The 20,000-nt window shown below is 34.2% G+C and overlaps 1 protein-coding gene across 1 annotated transcript in view; it reads left to right on the top strand.

Annotated features, from left to right (window-relative positions):
• Window positions 1-20,000, top strand: part of CUNH15orf41 (chromosome unknown C15orf41 homolog) — a 144,806-nt gene that overhangs the window by 65,017 nt on the left and 59,789 nt on the right. Inside the window, exons 6-9 of the mRNA XM_015813575.1 lie at window positions 3,906-3,985; window positions 4,342-4,391; window positions 8,919-8,986; window positions 15,539-15,604. Coding sequence (XP_015669061.1) covers window positions 3,906-3,985; window positions 4,342-4,391; window positions 8,919-8,986; window positions 15,539-15,604 — 264 coding nt within the window. The remainder of the gene's footprint in view (window positions 1-3,905; window positions 3,986-4,341; window positions 4,392-8,918; window positions 8,987-15,538; window positions 15,605-20,000) is intronic.

Below are 20,000 nucleotides of genomic sequence, written 5' to 3'. Positions count from 1 at the left end.
AATATACATGTGCATATACTATATGTGTAAGTAGTCCTCACCAACCACAATTGGGACCGTTGACTCTGTTGCTAAGACAGTTGCTAAATGAAAAATCAGATGACTGTGCTGGAGGCTTCATTTCAGCCTCTATCATTAAGCAAATCGCCACAATCGTTAAGCAAGATACCATGTGATATGACTTGCAATTTCGCTTCCATGTTCTCCATTAATTCTGTTTGTTGGAAGTCAGTTGTGAAACTCCTAACTGTGGGATGCTACAATGGCCATAAATGCAAAGATTGATCCCAAAGCTTTTTTTTTCAACTGTCATAACTGAATGGTTGCCATCCAAGGCAGTTGGTAAGTGAGAAGTCCCTGAACCAAGTAGCTATGCCTTTGTCCCACATTGTTTACATGCATAATTGAATATTATATATTTATCCAAGTTTTGCATAGCTTTAAAATTACATTTTTATTTTTTTTTAATTTTAAATTTTACATTAGGATAAAAGATAAAAGTTTGAAATAAAGATAAAGACTTGAACATTGCAGAAAAGCTTATGGGTATACCGCTTGTTTAGTCTTTAGGTAAGCAAGAAGATAATGATAGATATGTTGATTTAGGAAGCAAAGAAAGTTTTTCTTTGTGTAACCACTATTTTGTAGAGGAGATGAGTACATACAAATTAAATAAACAAATAAATAAGTAAATAACCCATAGTTAAAATGTGGAATTTGCTGCTGACAAATATGGAAATGGCCATCAACTTAGATACTTTTAAAAAGAAACTAAAGACATTAATAGAAGATAATGCTATCAGGTATCTATTTTGATAGCCTTTACTATCTTCAGAGTTATGGACAGAATACCATAAATGCCAATTGAATGGATCTTTTAGCTATTGTTTGACACTGAATGCTGTTCTAGTGTGTCCTTAGCTTGATGCAGCATGATCTTATGTAATTTCCATAGTCACCATCAGCATCTGACTGGCAGCTGAAATCCAATATAATGGATTACAATAGATTTAGGAAGGCTAAACTGTGACTCTCTTCAGAATGTAATGTCATGAAATTGGTACTGTTTAACTGTCCATTTTGTATTTTTTTATTTGCCTTTGCTATTGATGAACTGCATAACTAATTAAATCAATCATATTTACAATGGTAAGCATACCTTGACTGGATATTTCTATTAGAATGCTGTGCTTTATAAATTTTATGGAATCATGGTGACAACATCTTTACCTAATCTAGAAGAGTTATAGCTGGGAAAGCTGAATCATCAGAAAGGCCAAACAAAGAAAAATCAATGTCTGTGAATTGTGGTACTGAAAAAAAGAGTTAAGAGTATCTCAGACTGCAAGAAGAATAATCATTCAATACTAAATGAAGTAAATCCAGAATGTTCCGAGAGTACAAACTATGAATTTAAAACTTAAATAATTTAGATACATAGTGGATAGGCAAGAGTCTTCAGGGGAAAAAAAAGGCAAACAGAAGACCAGGTTGTTAGATAATGTTAGTGATGACACAAGCATGAGCTTATAAGACCTCTAAGAAGCAGTTACACACAGTCCTGGAGAGATGTTGTTCACCAGGTCATGAAAAGTAACTCAGCAACAAGAACAATGCCAATGTTGTTGAAAATAGTAATTAATATAGCCACAAGAAAGTATTCAGAGGTGTGAAGTTGCTATAATTTACATTATAATTATGCAGTGGAAATTGTATAATGTTTGTTTATGTATTTGAAAAAAATTACATGGCTGACTAAAATATGTGTTGCTGTGTAAAAAATAGGCAGGAGTATTGGGTGTGTTTGCCACCTTGAGTTTTTATACATACATATGTACGTACATACTTACATCTAAAACACACACATATACATACACACAGAGACGCATACACACACAAACAAAATAACAGATCTTAAACATTATAAAATAATGTTGTTTCACTGAAATTAAGCAGAGAGGAAAAACTACCCTCCTAATATTTAAAACTGTATTTCTAATGAGAAGGCTAGACTTGTTTACTGTTATATGATTTCTGAAATCTGAATTTTATTTTAAAAATATGAAACTCATTCATGAAACTAGAGAAAAAAGTGTTTTCTTGAATTAAAGATGCTTCTCTTTGAAAATGCTCTATTGAAATCCATTTTTCTTTCTTCCTCTGGTACTTGGTGCATATAAATTCTGCATCTTCCTTCTCATTGCAATCTATTCATCTCTCTTCCCTTCCATTTGTTATGTCTTCTGTGAAGTGAGTGTTAAGTAAGATGGTCAGAATTCTGCAAAGGAGCCTCATGTCCTCCAATCATATTTACTTTTCCTCTGAAAGCCACACATAGTACAATAAGTGAATAAATGAGTACTGTATAAATAAATACAAACTTCATATAAATCTTTGGAGTCATTATATTGTTTGATTTCAGCAGATTTTTGCATCAAATTGGTCAAATACCATAGAAAAGCGGGATAGTTAGGTGTAGGTGTGTGTGTGTGAGAGAGAGAGAGAGAGAGAGAGAGAGACAGAGACAGAGATTATAAATAAGCAGTATATTTATTTGTTGCTAAACTTTAACCCCAATACAATTATAAGTTTATTTTTTGAATGGGCTGTATACATTCATTTGATCATTTTATAGAATTACAATATCACAATTTTTGAGAATCGTAAAGCCAATTGCTAGAAAAGTAATTTGGCTGTGTATATCAATCTTCCCAGAGACAGCATGGTATAGTGCAGTGATGGCGAACCTTTTAGAGACCGAGTGCCCAAACTGCAACCCCAAACCCACTTATGTATCATCGGGTGCCGAGTGGGCGTGGCCCATTGGGTGGGTGTGGCCCATTGAGTGGGTGTGGCCAATTGGGTGGGCATGGCTGTGGTGGTAACGGCACACTGGGCAAGACTAAAAAGTTCAATCAATCAATTCCAACTTTGCGAGATCTTTTTTTCCCCGCGAGAAGTTGAAATTGATTGATTGATTGAACCTTTTTTTTTTCCCAAACAGTGGCAGAGGCCTAAAGCGAAAAGGTTTTATAAAACCCAGCTGAAGGCCGAGGACTGGGGCGACGGCATGCGTGCCCACAGAGAGGGCTCTGAGTGCCACCTGTGGCACGCGTGCCATAGGTTCACCACCACAGGTATAGTGGTTAGGGTGCTGGCCTAAGAATGGGGAGACCCAGGTTCTAATCCTCCATTAGTACAAAAGCCAGTTGGATTATTCCCTTTCATCCTTCTTCAAGGTCAGACCTCTTCACATAATGCAGTGATAACTTTGCTGTAAAAACTAGGGGAGTGCAGCACAAACCCAGATGAGTCTGCAACCATGCAAGATAAATGCTAAGAAAACAACAACACTCCAAAATGGTTTGAATTCTGAAGCCTCGGACTCCTGCAGCTTCTTCATTTTCAATTACTTTGTGTATTCTGTGGTCCTACCAGTTCTTGCTTGTCGGCAAATGTTATTTTTTAACAGGCATTTCAATGTGCCGTTCTTGCTACTTTGTCCTACAATTGTGCATATTCATGCGATTCTGCAGCAGCAGTTAACTAGACAGTCCACTGTTTTTGCTTTGTATGTATTTGTTTTTATTATGGCTCATATACTTAATATCATTATATACACATATATTATACAGTATGTTCCTTGAAGTCGGAAGGGTGTTTCGAAAACTTGCCTCTGGGCAGTACATGTGTGTATGAATGACAAAAACGTGGCTTCTCTTTACTGAAGTATATTTGAGCTGAATTGTATATGCAAGATTACCAGTCTGTAATCTGAAAGATATTGATCTATGGAAAAAAAAACTTTATTTTTCATCCCTAAGCATCCCTATTTTCCCCCCATAGAAACTGATTAGTGTCATGTTTACAGCAATACTAAGTATTCTCCTCTTCTTCTTCTGCAGCTTCAAAAACTCTTATAAACAGTCTGCTTCGGGATCCTTCTCAGATTCCAGATGGAGTTTTAGCCAATCAGGTCTATCAGGTATTTATCACAGTCATCCTTTTTTCAATAACAATGCTGTTCTCAGCCTAGCAGGAAAAGAATTTTTTAAAACCTCATTTAATTGCTGACATCATTATTATCTTACATGGAGACCAACCATGCATAAATAGCAGTGCAGTATTTGTGAAGAGAGCATTTTACTGTTTTATGTATTATTTTTGTAGACATCCTATTTCTTACAGAATAAAAGAGATGCAAGTTTTGTTTTCCATTGTTCCTTGCGAAAAGCTTTCGCTTCAAAAGTTTTAATTTTGAAGAAAAAAATATTTTTTACAATTAATTATAATAGATCTACACATGCCAACCCTTTTACTACTATTTTTATTTGTCTGCAGTGCATTGTGAATGATTATTGTTATGGACCGTTGGTGGACTGCATCAAACAGTATCCTTTCTCATAAAATTTTAGGTGCAGAGTTGATGAGCTTAGGCTGTGTCTAGCTGTAAGCTGACATAAAGTTCTGCTTCGCAAAACACATATCATGTGCCTTTGTTTTACATTCAATCAGCCACAAGGGGATCACTGCAGACCCCGTCTCTTACATTGTTTAACTAATGTCAGATATGCCATATGAAAATTGTCAGTTCAATAGATATACATTTCCTTTGCTTAGATAAAATCCTCTTGCTGTTGGTCACGTGAAATGCACAGTCTTGTATTAAATTATGTGTTGTCATAAGTTGCAAATTTTACAAGACATAATAGCTTCTTTGCATTTCCCACGGAAACTGTGATTTAAAATCTAAGAGCAAGAAAATTTGACTTACCACTGTTTTGTCACAATGAAAAAAAGATAATACATAAAAATTATCGTTAAGTGGAATTAAGTGTATTCATGGATGGGTAGACTACTTGTAATTCTGTTCAAATTAATTACATGGACAACCTTTTTGGGAGGTTGTTCTCTTTCACTTCTCTCATACACTGAACAGTCTAGAAAATCTTAATGTTTAAAGAATGAAAATGTTCCTATACAACAGGGTTTAAAAGTTAATAGTTAAGCAAATTAGCACAAACCTTGTTACTTATTCTATGAGATAAATAAACAGAATACGTTGAAATCATCTACTTTGTATAGTGTTTACAATTATAAAAATGTGAGGGAATCTTAATCTAAAGACATCGTAGTTGAAACATACATAATTCATTGATTTTTGCTCAGAATGAATATATTTTATGTATGTTTTTAAATCACCTTTCTACCCGTTTCTTTTTCATTTTAATGGGTTCTATTGATTATATAAATATATTAATTGAAAATAAAAGTTAATTTAATATTATTTTTCCAAAAAGATACATATTGGTTTACTACAACACATCTCACCATAATTTAGAACCACAATAAATTAAAGTTAAAATACAATTTATAACAACCTATGCAAAAGCTTGGTGAAATAAACAGGTTTATTTTTGCCTGTTTGTTCTTATTTTTTTAAGGAGCCTAATTTCTGTCTTCAATTAATGAATTATTTATTTATTGAATTGTTTGAAACATTTTTGTTAGTTATTTTTTCTGTACCAACCTACAAAAATGCAAGTCACTGGGACATCTGCTCATCCAAATTGCTGCATAATATGCAGCTTTTGGCTCTTCCTAACAGATGGAAAAGACTAGTGCATGCTGCAGGACAACTATGCTGATTTTTTTCATTGCTATCAGTGCTTTTTATGATTCTGTATTATTTTCACTATCACGTATATTGAACAGGCTAAGTAGCAATGTAACATCTGATCCACCATCTAATATTTGTCTTTAGTAAACCTGTGCTTTATACTTAGTTCTGTATATTTTGATATTTTGTTAGATAATAAAATAGGAGCAAGTTTGAAGTCTGCCCACGTTTTGGGAGAAGCAACAAAGTTCAGACAGCTTCTAGGTTACAGACATAATTGTCTTACTACTGTGCCTCCAAGAAAACGAATTATAGCACAATCTCTTATGCGCTAAAAGCTTCTCTGGTTTTGTCTGACTTAGTCGACAATGTATAGTAGTAAAATATTTAAACATTCAGTACCTTGATGTCATGAAAGACATAGACCTATCAGCTAATCACAAAATAAATACATTTTGATAGATTTAGAACTCTAGTCACTGTATAAACCCCACCACATATTTCACATATACTGTACATACCGAGTTTCTGGGCAGAGTTTCTTTGGGGAATGAAAAATGATTCTGGTAAGCCTATCTTTGTTCCAAACCATAGTTAATAAAAGCAATAAGATGAGATCATTGTCTGCTAAATGTGTATCATAGAACATTGACATAGTAGTGTTTTTCCATTATCATCTCTATCATAGATAATTAGATATTGGCTATTAAATTGGGTCAAAGAAGTGGCCCTATGTAGCCTGTAACCTAGAAATAGCTTATGTATATGGTTATTGAGTACCATACTTGTGCTAAACCATATTTACTATAAGGTATTGATTGCAATATATGCCATAGTTAATTTCAGATCAGATTTCATTGAGCACTAAGGAAAAAAATAGAAATAATTAATGTAAGATTTTCAAAAAGTAGTTGACTGTAGGTTTCTAAACATTTAATGATTTCTAACTGTTTATGAAAGATTATTTAAAAATATTTGTTGCTAAATTAGTTATTAATTTTAAGGCATACAAAGTAGTTTAAAACCAACTTAAAGTTAAGGTTTTTAAAGTGTAGCCCTTCTAAGGATTGCATATTGATTTTAAATATAACTATCTAATTATATATGCATGGACTAAAGTATGAAGTCAACATCTTTGAATTACCAAGAGGCTGTTTTTCAGTAACAGTTTAGATATTTACGGGAAACAAGGCTGCTGGATTGAATGAGCCTAAAATGGCTTGTGAAGTTATTTACAAGTTTTGCTCCATGGTCAGGGCCATACATCAATAACAGGTATTACCGTAGACTAAATCTAAGTCTTTTTGTTCACACTGTATTATATACACTGTTTGTAGAATTTATTTTATATTTTTGCTATTATTCATTTTCCTTAGTTGATTCTGTCATTATAGCACACTTTGATGCACTACATCAATTTTTCATAGTGCCATATTTCTCATGACTTAAAAAATTCAAGTTGTGATAGTTTCTACAAGACAAATAACGATAGCAACAACAATAATATGCAATTGTAGAAAAAGTATAAGTTCATAATTGAAAAAAAATTGTTAAAACTTGGAAAAATAATCAACAAAGAAAGATACGTCCTCTTTCATCATTAATAGTAATATTTGCTACTTTTTATATCTTAATTATAATTTTAGTGTCCAGCATGTATCTATTTTATGGCATTATAAAAATCTCATGCAGATTGATTCATTGCGTTAACACGCAATAAATAGCTAGAGAACAAGGGAGATCTCTTTTAAGGCAGTAAACATATTTAGAAGTTTGAAATCTTGCTAGGGGTACTATTTATAAACTGACTATCTTGTTGGATATGAATAGTCATATAATATCCATTTTCCAAAACTCAAATTAGGCTCATTCTAGAGCAGGGGTGTCAAACTCACCACGTCACGTGACGTGTCATGATGTATCGCAACTTTTTCCCCATTGGCAGAGCTGGGGTGGGCGGGGTTTCAGCATGATGCATCCGGCCCACGGGCCGGCAGTTTGACACCCCTGCTCTAGAGGTACTACCAGATCTGGGCTGCAAAGACCCAAACAACCACAAAGTGTTAGCAAAGAGCTATATAACAAGAAAACTATAGTTTAACCATATATTTGCAGCTCAGATCTAGTGCCTCTTACTTCCTCACCCAATTTCATCTTGTTTCAGGAAGCCTCTATAACCACACTGTCTTTTTTTTCTGGACAAGTAAACATGTCAAGCAAAGCACTAGGTTCTAGCCTCCCATTGGTTGCTTAAAAAAGATCAGTAATGATAGTGGTTGACATCTTTCCTCATAGCAGGCTGGCTTTTCATTTTTTGGAAAAATATCAAACTACCATAGAAAAACAGAAATCATTTATGCAGGGCATCTCATAGGGACCATTTTGCCTAACAAAAACAAGATATGTATAGCAATAACTAAATACTCAAAGCAATATCTATTTATATGCATTACCCAGATTCCAAGAACAATGCATCAAATGTTTTACATCATCTCAAAAGTGAGATTCATGCCATCACTACTAGATTTACTTTTCTCAGAATTCATTAAATTGTGCAAGAAATCCAACAAGTATAGTTAACAACTTTCTTCAAAATTCTTGAGATTTTCTAGTTTTTTTCCCCCCAGAAAAAAATTCTATCCTCTGGATTTACAGAAAGCTTTTTAAAGCATTAATGCAAGATATCTTGAAATTAGTTCTGCCAAATAAAAGAAACACCAAGGCAATTATGATGAAATGATTGCAAACAAGTGGGAATTATTATCTTTGAATTCTGAAAAAGATTATTTGTCGTGTTTCATTTCTAACAGTCTAAAAAAGTTTATCTTGTTTCCATCTTATCCTATTCTTCTTCAAGACACTTTATGAAATGTCTTGTTTACTCTTGTAGCAATTCCTTGAAGAAAAGTTGAATTTTAAAATGGGTGTGAAACAAAGACACCATATTATTTTTGGATTTTTAAAAAATTCATCAGGCATTAACTAATTGTATAATATTGACCAGAGATATCTCACTGCTTCATAGTAATTATAGAGACTCACCAGTCTGGCTGAATATGTATAGGAGAAGATTATCTCATAACAGGCCTTAACAGTCTGATTCCATCCCCTCCTCCAATATCTTTAATTTTCTTGTTTGTAGATTGACAATTGGTTATTAAAATGCAAAGGTAATTGTTCTGTTTTAGCCAGCACTCAATTCTAGATCACTATAGTCAAACACAAAGAGCTATGCCACTGTAAAATCAAGTTTTATATCAAAATTGGGGAACATGTTTCTTTAACGGAAAATTATCAGTGCAATTGGATATGAACATGAAGTCTTACTGCAAGAAATGCTTCTGGAGAGAAATATATCATTTTTAGGTAAGCTTTTATATTATAATCTAATATCTAAATGTTGGAAATCTCAGTAATTATTTCCAAAAAAGTCTCTACAGATATCCTGTATATTTAATAATAAAGAGAGACTAAGAAATGATTGATGCAGTGCATGTTATCTTTTATCGATTTAGACCTGAGCAGGAACTGTGTTATCTAATACCTTATACTGCATGTGCACAAGCAAGTAATTAATATTTTATAGAATAAGTAGCTGGGAAAATGCTTTAATATCAGTTGTTGTATTACTTTTGGTGTCATGAGATATTAGCCATAGTCTAGGTCTTAGGAGACCTAGAAGGAAGTATAAGAAATATTAGCTTTATAATGCTTCATGTATTAAATCTCTACATGAGGGATTCACTAGTTCCTTTAGAAGTTTATTTTCTTTTTTTACAGTATATTAAACCTTCCTGCATTGTATTGTTAGTCAGAATTATATTAAATGATAACATATGTAAGGATAGTATTACAGTTAACACTTCCATGCACTGGTTATTATTACTTAAAGGACCATTTGTCTTAAAGCATGATACGTTTCTCATTCTTCATAACTGATATGTGGAATGATGGCATCTCAGTATGAAAAAGTCTTTCTTAATCATGAAGGCTTTGAAGCAAATGTTTAAATACAACCAAAACTCAAATAATAGAAAAACTATTTTAAAGCAAAAATACATAATTACAGCAGCTGTGTTCCACTCTGTTTCTGTAATAATAAGACTAAGAATATTAGGATTAAATGAGAATAACTATGAGATACTAATAGCAGGAGTGAAACAAAGAGCAACAGCACATCTCTGCATGATCACCTTATAACAATTACTTTTTATTATCTGTGAAGGAGACATCTATTCCTTAGCGATATTCTTATGATTTTCTAATGAAGACAGAAACCAAAGTTTGATTTAAATAAATTTGTTTAGTCAAATTGTTAAGGATAACTTAAACATATGATATTGTTAGATAAATTCTATAGCAAAATATACAATCCTGTAAAAAAAAAAACATATTCATTCTGAATTCATGAAATTAATGTTATAGGTTTACTAATCACTTGCATTCAGAAATATATCCTTTTATTTACTTTATTTTTTACTACAAAGAATGCAAGAAGATATTTTATGTTGAAGTACAATAAAAAAAAGGATTAAGCCAGTTGGGCCATTCCATCTACACCTTAAGCATTCAGGGAAATGCAAGGCTCTAATTAGTTTATCCTTGGTGAAATAATGGAAATTAGTAAACAGTTTAAATAAGATCAATTCTTCCTCACAAACCACTGCATGAAAGAGATAAACATATTTTAAGCCACTGGAAGTTTCAGCTAGAGAACTATTAGCTAATGCAACAACCTTTCAAAATTGGTTCCAATAATATACCAAATACATTTTTCAAAATACTGTTCTGATTTCCTTGTACTCCATAATAACTTGTGCCTAAGTAGACAGAGAACAGGCAGATAAAAACTGCCCAGATTCTTTCTCTTTTATGTCTTTAGTGATCAGTAAAAAGATAAAAAATATTTTTGGCCATTGTTCCTATCAAGTAATACTGACAGGAATCTTACCAAATTGAGGAAGAGCCTCAGAAGATGGATGTAGATTCATTGATAAGATGCCCTATGCTGACTTCCAGTTAGGCACTGCGACGTGACGGGTCCAGGAAGACAGGGCTCCATCTTCCACGTTCAATTTTGCCCTGCTGGGAACCCTAAAAACGGTCAAACATCACTCCAGAGAGGCGACAAAGAAGGAGGGGACCCTCGTCGATTGCTGAGGGGCAACAGCCCTTCTGCTGGATCCGAGGAAGTCCTCCAAACTGGCAGGGGAAAGATTGGCTGACATCATCAGAGCATAATACAAGATTACTGGGAGTCCTTTTTATATTGCCGGATGATTATATATATAATTGGATTTTATAGGGATGGGGAGGGAATGGAATAGGTAGGGGTATAACATAGGGTAAAGAGCAAGGATTAAACCAAAGGTAGGGATAGGTACAATAGTGGGGTTATCCCCAACAATAAATCGACACTTTAGCAAGCAGACTACCGTCTGGGTGTACATGTTAAATGTCCGTAGTTAATATAATACTAAACAGCTATGTTAAATAGATTTATCACTAATAATAAGAATAAGTTAACCAATACATATCATTCATTCTACGAATAACAATAATTAATGTACTAATATATATTACTAATTGATATATTAATAATAATATATTACTAATTGAATATAATTACTTATAAATACTGATATATTGCTTATTAATTATAATTACTTATAGGTAAAATCGGAAATATAAGAGTATTCACAGCAATCAGATAATATAAAAGTTGAATAAAAAGTATCATTTATCCTATTTAATTTCATAACCTTTTCTCATTCTGTTGTATTGCTAACCATTGATAGAATTTTTCCCATGTTTTAAAATAAATTGTGTCTTCTTTCTCTTTGATTTCTAAAGTTAGTCTATCCATTTCTGCACATTCCAATATTTTTGTAATAATAAACTGGTCAGGTGTTAGCTTTTCATTTTTCCAAAATTGGGCAAATACTATTCTCGCAGCTGTTAATACGTATAGTATTAGGTATTCATTCTTTTTTCCATAATTAGATCCTAGTATTCCTAGTAGAAACAGTTCGGGTTTAAATTCTATCTGCATCTTTTCTAACCATATATGAATCTTAAACCAATATTTCTTTGCATTAGAGCATATCCACCAGACATGATAATAAATCCCTGGTTTTTGTTTACATTTCCAACAAATATTTGATACATTTTTAAACATTTTTTCTAATCTAACTGGTGTCATATGCCATCTATAAAACATTTTATATAAATTCTCCTTATATGCAGCTGCTTTAGTAAGTTTGATATTTCGATCCCAAAGCTTTTGCCAATCTTATAAATCTATGGAATATCCAAAATTCTTTGCCCATACTATCATTGTTTCTTTTACTTGTTCTTCTTCCATCTTCCAGCTTAACAAGAATTTGTAAAGTTTTTTAATCAAGTTTTTGTCTGTTTTTAGCAGTATTTTATCTAATGGTGTCTGTTCTTTGTAAAATCCCGTAGATTTTGTGTCTTTTTCATATCTTGTCTGAATTTGCAAATAAGACCACCATGTTAGGTCAATGCCATGTTGCTGAAGAACTTGTCTGTCTTTAAGTTTTCCATCTTTGTCCAAAATATCTCTATAAATTACAAGTTTGTCATAATTAATTAAATTTGGATAGGCAAAAGCTTCCATTGTCGAAAGCCACTCCGGTATTTTCATGTATTTTTATGTTTAATTCTTTCCCACTCTGAAAGCAATAAATTCCTTATGGCATGATTTTGAAAATATTTATGTACTTTATTTTTCTCATACCACAAAAACGCATGCCAACCCAATTGCAAATCATGTCCCTCTAGATAAAGAAGTCGTTTATCCATTCTTTAAGCCAGAGCAAAATGGCTGCCTGGTAGTAAAGTCTCCAGTCCGGGAGCCAAAGCCCCCTCTGTCTTTGGAATCTTGTAATAATTTAATTTTAATTCTTGCTTTTTTTCCTTGCCATATAAATCTCATTACTGTAGCATTTAATTCAACAAAAAATTTCTGACTCAGTTTAACAGGGACCATTTGAAATAGAAAGATTAGCTTAGGTAAGATGTTCATCTTAACGGTCGCTATCCTTCCTAGCAATGATAATTGAAGATTTTTCCACTTCTCCAAGTCCGCTTTTATTTGTTTTAGTAATCTCTCATAGTTATCCTCTTTTACTGTTGTATATTTTGATGTTAAATGGATACCTAAATATTTAACTTTTTTAATTATTTGAAGATTTGTCTTTTTAGCAAGTTGGATTTTTTGTTTGTCTGTTAAGTTTTTTATTAATACTTTAGTCTTTTCCCTATTTATTTTCAGCCCCGCCACTTCTCCAAATTTCTTTATTTTTTGCAAAAGTTTAGTGGCTGTTTCCAGTGGCTCCTCCAAAATAAAAACGAAGTCATCTGCGAAGGCCTGTAATTTATATTTCTGGTCTTTTATCTCCAATCCTTTGATCTCCATGTCTTGCCTAATATTCCTATGTCCTTAATACTTCTCTCCTGGAAAATAGAATGCCCAAAGCAAAGAATCCTCCCCAATAAGAGAGGGAAGGGAAGTTTTTGCCCCTCTCCCTCAGGAAAAGAAAAGCAGCAAATTAATTTCTTTGGGGGAAAATAGAGAAAACTACAACATCAATTTGGAATTAATACAGATATATAGCTTTGAAATTTGGAGACTAAAAGTACCTTTGAGACTTTTTTTTAAAGAAAAGATATTTGAAAGTTTGTAAAATAGACTTGGATTTGGAAAGCTGGAAGACGGTGTCAATGACATCTAGTGGCGAATCACGGCACTACAATTTATTATGCTTAAAGAAACTTGGCTTGAAGCCCAGACTCTTTTTTGTTCCTGGAAACTTTCACTTTTGCAGACTGCAGCTAGGAAAAGGGAGAAAAAAAAACCTCTTGGATTGCTTATCTATTTTGGGGACCCTATTAGACTATAAAGACTACATACAAAAACAAAATGGGTGTTTCACACTTAGCCTTAAATGATAAAAAAACATATTTAACACTTGTCTCCGAAGCCCCCAGCGTGATATTACCAACAAGAAAATGTTAATGAATCTCAGAAAGAAATTCTATGTTGAAATCAATCCAAGAGTCATTTGTTTTATTTCATGATGCAAATGAGATAAAAGAATAGTTTTCTAACCTAAACTTACAAATCCAGACAATGACTACAAAGAAGAAACTAGTAACCCAGAAAATTAGAAAAAATGGATCTAAAGATGGAGGACCTAAAGGAAGGAATTAACAGACAGATACAGACAAATGAAAAATTAGAAGATGCAGTGATAACACCAGAAATGGAAAAGATATCTTACTTGTCAAGATCTCAGAACACATTTGAGGATAAGGAAGAAGAGCTGATTGAATGGATGATAAAGCTATTAGGAGAAATGCTGAATACTGACAAACAAGAAATGAAAAAAAAAAACCTGAAGAAGAAGGACAGAGGCTGTTTAATAAATAAAATGGGTTGAGCGTTCTTCCAAAAATACTTCAATCAAATTCTCTTCCTCATTCCAAACAATATATACAAAAACAGAGGAAGAATTACTTGATGATTCAAATGCACTGACTGGGAAAGTTATTTGGCAAAGGAAGAAAGCTAGAGTAAAACTGAGGAAAATAGAGGTTTTGACCTATTAGATAGGATATTATACTATAAACAGATGTTTGAATATGCTTAAGAAAATAGATAACTGTTAGAAATAAAAGTATTATTATAATTAGAAGGATAGGATTTATAACTATAATATTATACTTTGTTATGAGATGGGAAATATGAAAATTCTAAAAGGGTTTGAATAAGGGAGGCTTTTGGTTACCCAAATATAATTTATTATGAAAAAATTATAAGCAATAGAGATATTTTGAACATTGATGGGAATTTTTTTTTAAAAAAAAAGCAGGAAAAACAGGATATTGAACAAATCAAGTGCAAATGCAATTGAGATATGTTCTGGCTAGAAAATATATTATAAACTGACACTATTGATATTATGTATAATACCAGAAAAATGTGATGAAGATATCTATATTAAATTGTATATGTATTAACAGTAACAAGAGTTGTATTTGCCCAGTGTGGAAAAATGCGTACCACTGGAAGAAGAGAGGATCAATGAAGCACTGGATGGTGTAGTATTGGAACTAGATTGAGAAAGTTAATATATACCACTGAATTACCAATGGACCCAGACAACACGTTTATTAAGTACTCAGGATTGTAAAATTAGAAAATTAATAAAATATGTATTAAAAAAAGAAATGTAAAAAACTGACAACAGAAGAAGAAGGGGGAAAAAAGATGTCCTATGCTACAAATCTTTCCATTCACAACAACCCCTTGATTTATGCCTATTGAGTAGGAGATGTGGGGAGTAGGGAGAGAGATTGTGAGGGAATATACAATTTTGGGAAGTCGGCTTCTTAAAATTTCCTTCTATCTGTGCAGTGCTTGAAGTCATTCCAAGAACTCTGGGATAATATCTGTATCTATGTTGTATAATAATTTTTGAGTGAATACTGAAATACTAATTTCTAGTGAAAATCTAGATTGACATAAAGGTATGTCATGTCTTCATTGCAGAAGCACTACAGGTTTCTTAAAAGTATTTGCAGGAGTTTCAGTCAAGTAAAATATTTCTTTATTTTGAACATTTTTCAGTAACAAAGTACAATATGACAGGTTGAATTAATGATGTCTATAATGAAGGCATAAAAATGCAGAGATGGCAAAGAAGTGTTTTTAGATTCATGTTTCAGGTTTACCAAGAAGGTTCATTTAAACTTGACACAGCATTGCATGCATTAGAAGGATATGTATGAGTGCATTAGTAATTCTTGTACCTTTGTTCAAAAGCGAATTAATTGTTCTTCTATCAGCTAATAGAATAATACTATTGTTTATATCATCTATTCTCTCTATAGCTGAAGATCAGTTACGTGCAAAGGGTTATGACAAAACACCAGATTTCATTTTAGAAGTGCCAATTGGTAAGTCCATAATGTTTTTTGTTTTTCTAATTGAGTTGTTTATATTAAATGCTAGCAATCTTAGTAGAATTATTCCAGGTATGTTTTAATCATAACCTTGAAGATATGCACAGTAGTGAACCAGTTCCATTAAGAATTTATAATGGGAAGTGATCTGTTTGAATGCAGTTGGTTGTACATAATAAACTAGACCCTTATTCATGAACAAACTGATTACAGATGTTGTCTTTAAAATTTCTAGAGTTCTTTGTTGGATAAGAAAAATATTTTAAGATTTCACTGTCGAGATAGTCTTCAGCCAAATTTTTGGATTTCCTGCAGAAATAATGTCCAAATATAGTAATATACAATATATTCATTATTTTTATCCATTAATAAAATTTATATAGCTCCCATGTCGCAGAAAACTACTCTGAGTGGTGTAGAACAATCCAGTAAAACAGTAAAAATATAAAACAGTTATTATCCAAATCATTATATAATACTTATACTTATTTAAAATTTCACATTTATCACCATGGTGCTAATGATAGACTGCATAACAGAAGCCAAAAAATCTCCCTTAACTGGTAGTTAGATCAAAGACATTCAGTTTTATTCCACTTACCAAAAATTCCCATATTTCTCTGTGGTGATTCGCTGGACCAGACTCTTACATACAGAAGAGAATTCCAAAGCTAATAGAAATGTAAGTAGGTACTGACAATCTATAGCTACCAAATCTGCAAGAGTAACCCTAGGCAGTGTACAGATAGTAAGAAAACAGAAAAATAATAAAAGTTTCTGTTGCTAAGTCTCCATAATATAACACAAGCTTGAGGTTGAAAAATCATTCCTCCTCTAGTTAAAAAGACTACAGTATAACTAAACACAGGGCCCATTTAAGCTAGCCCAAATGCCTGCGGATACATCCAAGTCCAATAGTGTCAAAACTGTTCAGACCTCTGAAGGGATGTTATTCCACCGGGCAGAGGCTGTAGACAGAGACGGAATGACTGACTCTTGGATCCCATAAGATGGTACGTTAGATGGGATCAGAGCATGCCAACCCAGCTGATTTTGATGGGGCAAACAGAAACAATGGAAGACAAGTGATCTTACAAATAACCTGGCCTTGAGCCACTTAGGGTTTTGCAGATGATAAATTGGACCTAAGAGCCAGCATAGCTTGCTGAACAGAGGTGCTACATGGAGGTCTTGAAAAATGCCCAAAGCTGTCCAGTGAAGTTTTTTGGGAGAAGTCTCTTCTAAAGGCATTACACTAAATTATTCCATCTCAGCTTTCTTGCAGGATCTTATTTTTTGCTTGCTTATTTATTAGATAGATAGACAGACAGACAGACAGACAGACAGACAGACAGACAGACAGACATGTATAGATAGTTATGTATAGATGGATATATAGATTCCTTTAAGAATCTGAGGCCAATGTTTATAGCTTTCCCACATTAGTTTTTTCTTCAAAAGAATCTTGTCAGTGAGAGTTTAAAACTAGGACTCATTGGCCATATATTAACACAGTGAACACTACATTATTGTTCCAGTATGATTTGCTAGAAAATGTATATCATCTTCCAGAATCTTCTCTGCAATTTCTAGGTTGTCATCTGAGATTTGAAATACAGTTTCTAACATCACGATAGTCTTGCAATGAGGAAAACAGTTGCAGAATGAATAAATAAATGCTTAAATAGTTATAAATTAATCAGTGTGATGAAGCAATCATAAAAACAAGTAATAAATGATGTAGTCATTCTCTGTAGAAAAGGAGCAGTTACAGAGTACAGCTTCATTATCTAAACTCTAATCACCTTGGCTTTCCACCAAAACAGACTGTACACTTTTTTCTTAGTATAAAGAGTGATTCTATGCAACTGCAACAGAAAAAACTACAAAAAAGAAAGAGGAGGGAGGGAAGGAATGAAGGAAAACATTCTGATAAGTGCTTATTTCAGTATACCTTATTACTTATTTTCTGGAGTTCTCATTCTTTTTTGTTAGTTATGATGCCAATTACCTTTACAGCAATTGTGATACCCTATCCCTTAGCTTTTTCCTCTGAATATCTTTTATGTCTATTTCTAAAGTTCCTGTGATTCTTCGGCCTCAAACTTATTTTTCACAGTTCTGAGTCTCCTTTCATATCACTGGAAAGGTTTTTCAGATTTGATTACTATAAGAAGGGAAATTTGCATAACATTTGAGGAAGGAAGATGTAACTGTCCAGACAATGACTCTCTTGACTGGAGCAGAAAAAGAAGCATTCTCTCCTCCCACCTGCTTCACCTGCCTCTCCCCCCCCCTTTTTTTTCTCTCTCCTGCATGCAGCCTAGTTTCTATACTACCAATCTTCTCCTATTCATTTCTGTCTTTAAATCTACCTGTTTCTCTTTTCCTCTCCTCCAGTTCTATAGCAAGAGCACTTATGTATCACTTCATAGTGCTTTACAGCCCTTTCTAAGCAGTCAGCCTATTGCTTCCAATAATCTGGGTCCTCATTTTACCGACCTCGGAAAGATGGAAGGCTGAGTCAACCTTGAGCCGTCAGAATCGAACTCCAGGAGTGAGCAGTGAGTTAGCCTGCAGTACTGCATTCTAACTGCTGCACCACTAGGGCTCTCTGTTCTTCTGTAATCTCTGCAGATTTCATCCCTCTTGTACTTTTCTCTCCAGATTTCCAATCATGGTATATTTCAAACCCCTTCCTCAGTAAAATATTTCACCAACTTTTTTTTAAGTCAGCTTAATTCATGACATTGGGATTAATTGAATGGAAAAGGATCACATTTTGGAGAAAATTGAGGAATTAATGACAGAATTTACTATTTGACAATTATTATTATTTTTTAAATCCATTATGATGCAAATTTTTCTCTGTTAAAGCATATATAGGTAGTCCTCAATTTACAACTGATCGTTTAGCAACCATTTAAAATTATGACGGACCCTCCCCCCAAAAAACTAGTTACAACCCATTTTCCAAGTTATGGCCACTACAATGTCTCTGAAGTCATTCACCCTTACGACATAATAATAATAACAACAACAACAACAACAACAACAACAACAATAATAATAATAATAATAATAATAATAATAATAATAATAATAATAATAATAATAATAATAAAGTTGGAAGGGACCATGGAGGTCATCGAGTCCAACCCCATGCTCAGGCAGGAACCCTACACCATTTCAGACAAATGGCTGTTCAGTCTCTTCTTAAAAACTTCCAGTGTTGGAGCATTCACCGCTTCTGGAGACAGGTTGTTCCATTGGTTAATTGTTCTAACTGTCAGGAAGTTTCTCCTTAGTTCTAAGTTGCTTCTCTCCTTGATCAGTTTCCATCCGTTGCTTCTTGTCCTGCCTTCAAGCGCCTTGGAGAATAGCTTGACTCCCTCTTCTTTGTGGCAGCCCCTGAGATATTGGAACACTGCTATCATGTCCCCCCTCGTCCTTCTTTTCGTTAAACTAGACATACCCAATTCCAGCAACTGTTCCTTATATCTTTTAGCCTCCAGTCCCCTAATCATCTTTTTTGCTCTTCTCTGTACTCTTTCTAGAGTCTCAGCATCTTTTTTACACCGTGGTGACCAAAACTGGATGCAGTATTCCAAGTGTGGCCTTACTAAGGCATTGTAAAGTGGTATTAATACTTCACGTGATCTTGATTCTATCTACAGTTCCCCCCCCGTCATCTCACCAGCCATCTTATCCTATCCCAGCCCAGCTATATAAGGGATTGTCAAGCCAGCTGCAGAGACTATCAGCACATACAAGGCTGTTGCAGCTTACAGACCTTGGGCTTCCCTCATTGCGTCATCAGATAATCGCCCGGCCACCCTCTTCAGGGTGACTTGCTCCCTCCTCCAGTTGAGGGGGGGGAGGATCCCCTGGGGGGGAGGGCCGAGGATTTTGCTCAATATCTGTATGACAAAGTCGCTCGGATCCGAGAAGGTCTTGACTCTGACTGGGTGGCCCCAGGGGAGGAGACAGGAGTAAGTCTTGAGACTGTTATATGGGAGGAGTTTGACTCTGTGGCTCTTGAGGATGTGGACAGGATTCTCGGGAGGCTGAATGCAACCACATGTTTACTGGATCCGTGCCCCTCCTGGCTGGTACTGGCTGCCCGGGAGGGTACACGAGCCTGGCTCCAGGGAATTATAAACGCTTCTTTGCAGGAGGGTGTCTTCCCCATAGCCTTGAAGGAAGCGGTGGTGAGGCCCCTTCTTAAGAAGCCTTCCCTGGACCCAGATGTATTAGCTAACTATCGTCCGGTCTCCAACCTTCGCTTTGTGGCGAAGGTTGTGGAGAGTGTGGTTGCGCGGCAGCTCCCCCGACACCTGGAGGAAACGGTCTATCTAGACCCGCTCCAGTCGGGCTTCAGGCCGGGATA

This window comes from Protobothrops mucrosquamatus, unplaced genomic scaffold (genome assembly GCF_001527695.2).
Source record: "Protobothrops mucrosquamatus isolate PMUCROS unplaced genomic scaffold, P.Mucros_1.0 scaffold170, whole genome shotgun sequence".
Classification (NCBI taxonomy): Eukaryota; Metazoa; Chordata; class Lepidosauria; order Squamata; family Viperidae; genus Protobothrops; species Protobothrops mucrosquamatus.
This window is presented reverse-complemented; position numbering and strand designations above follow the sequence as displayed.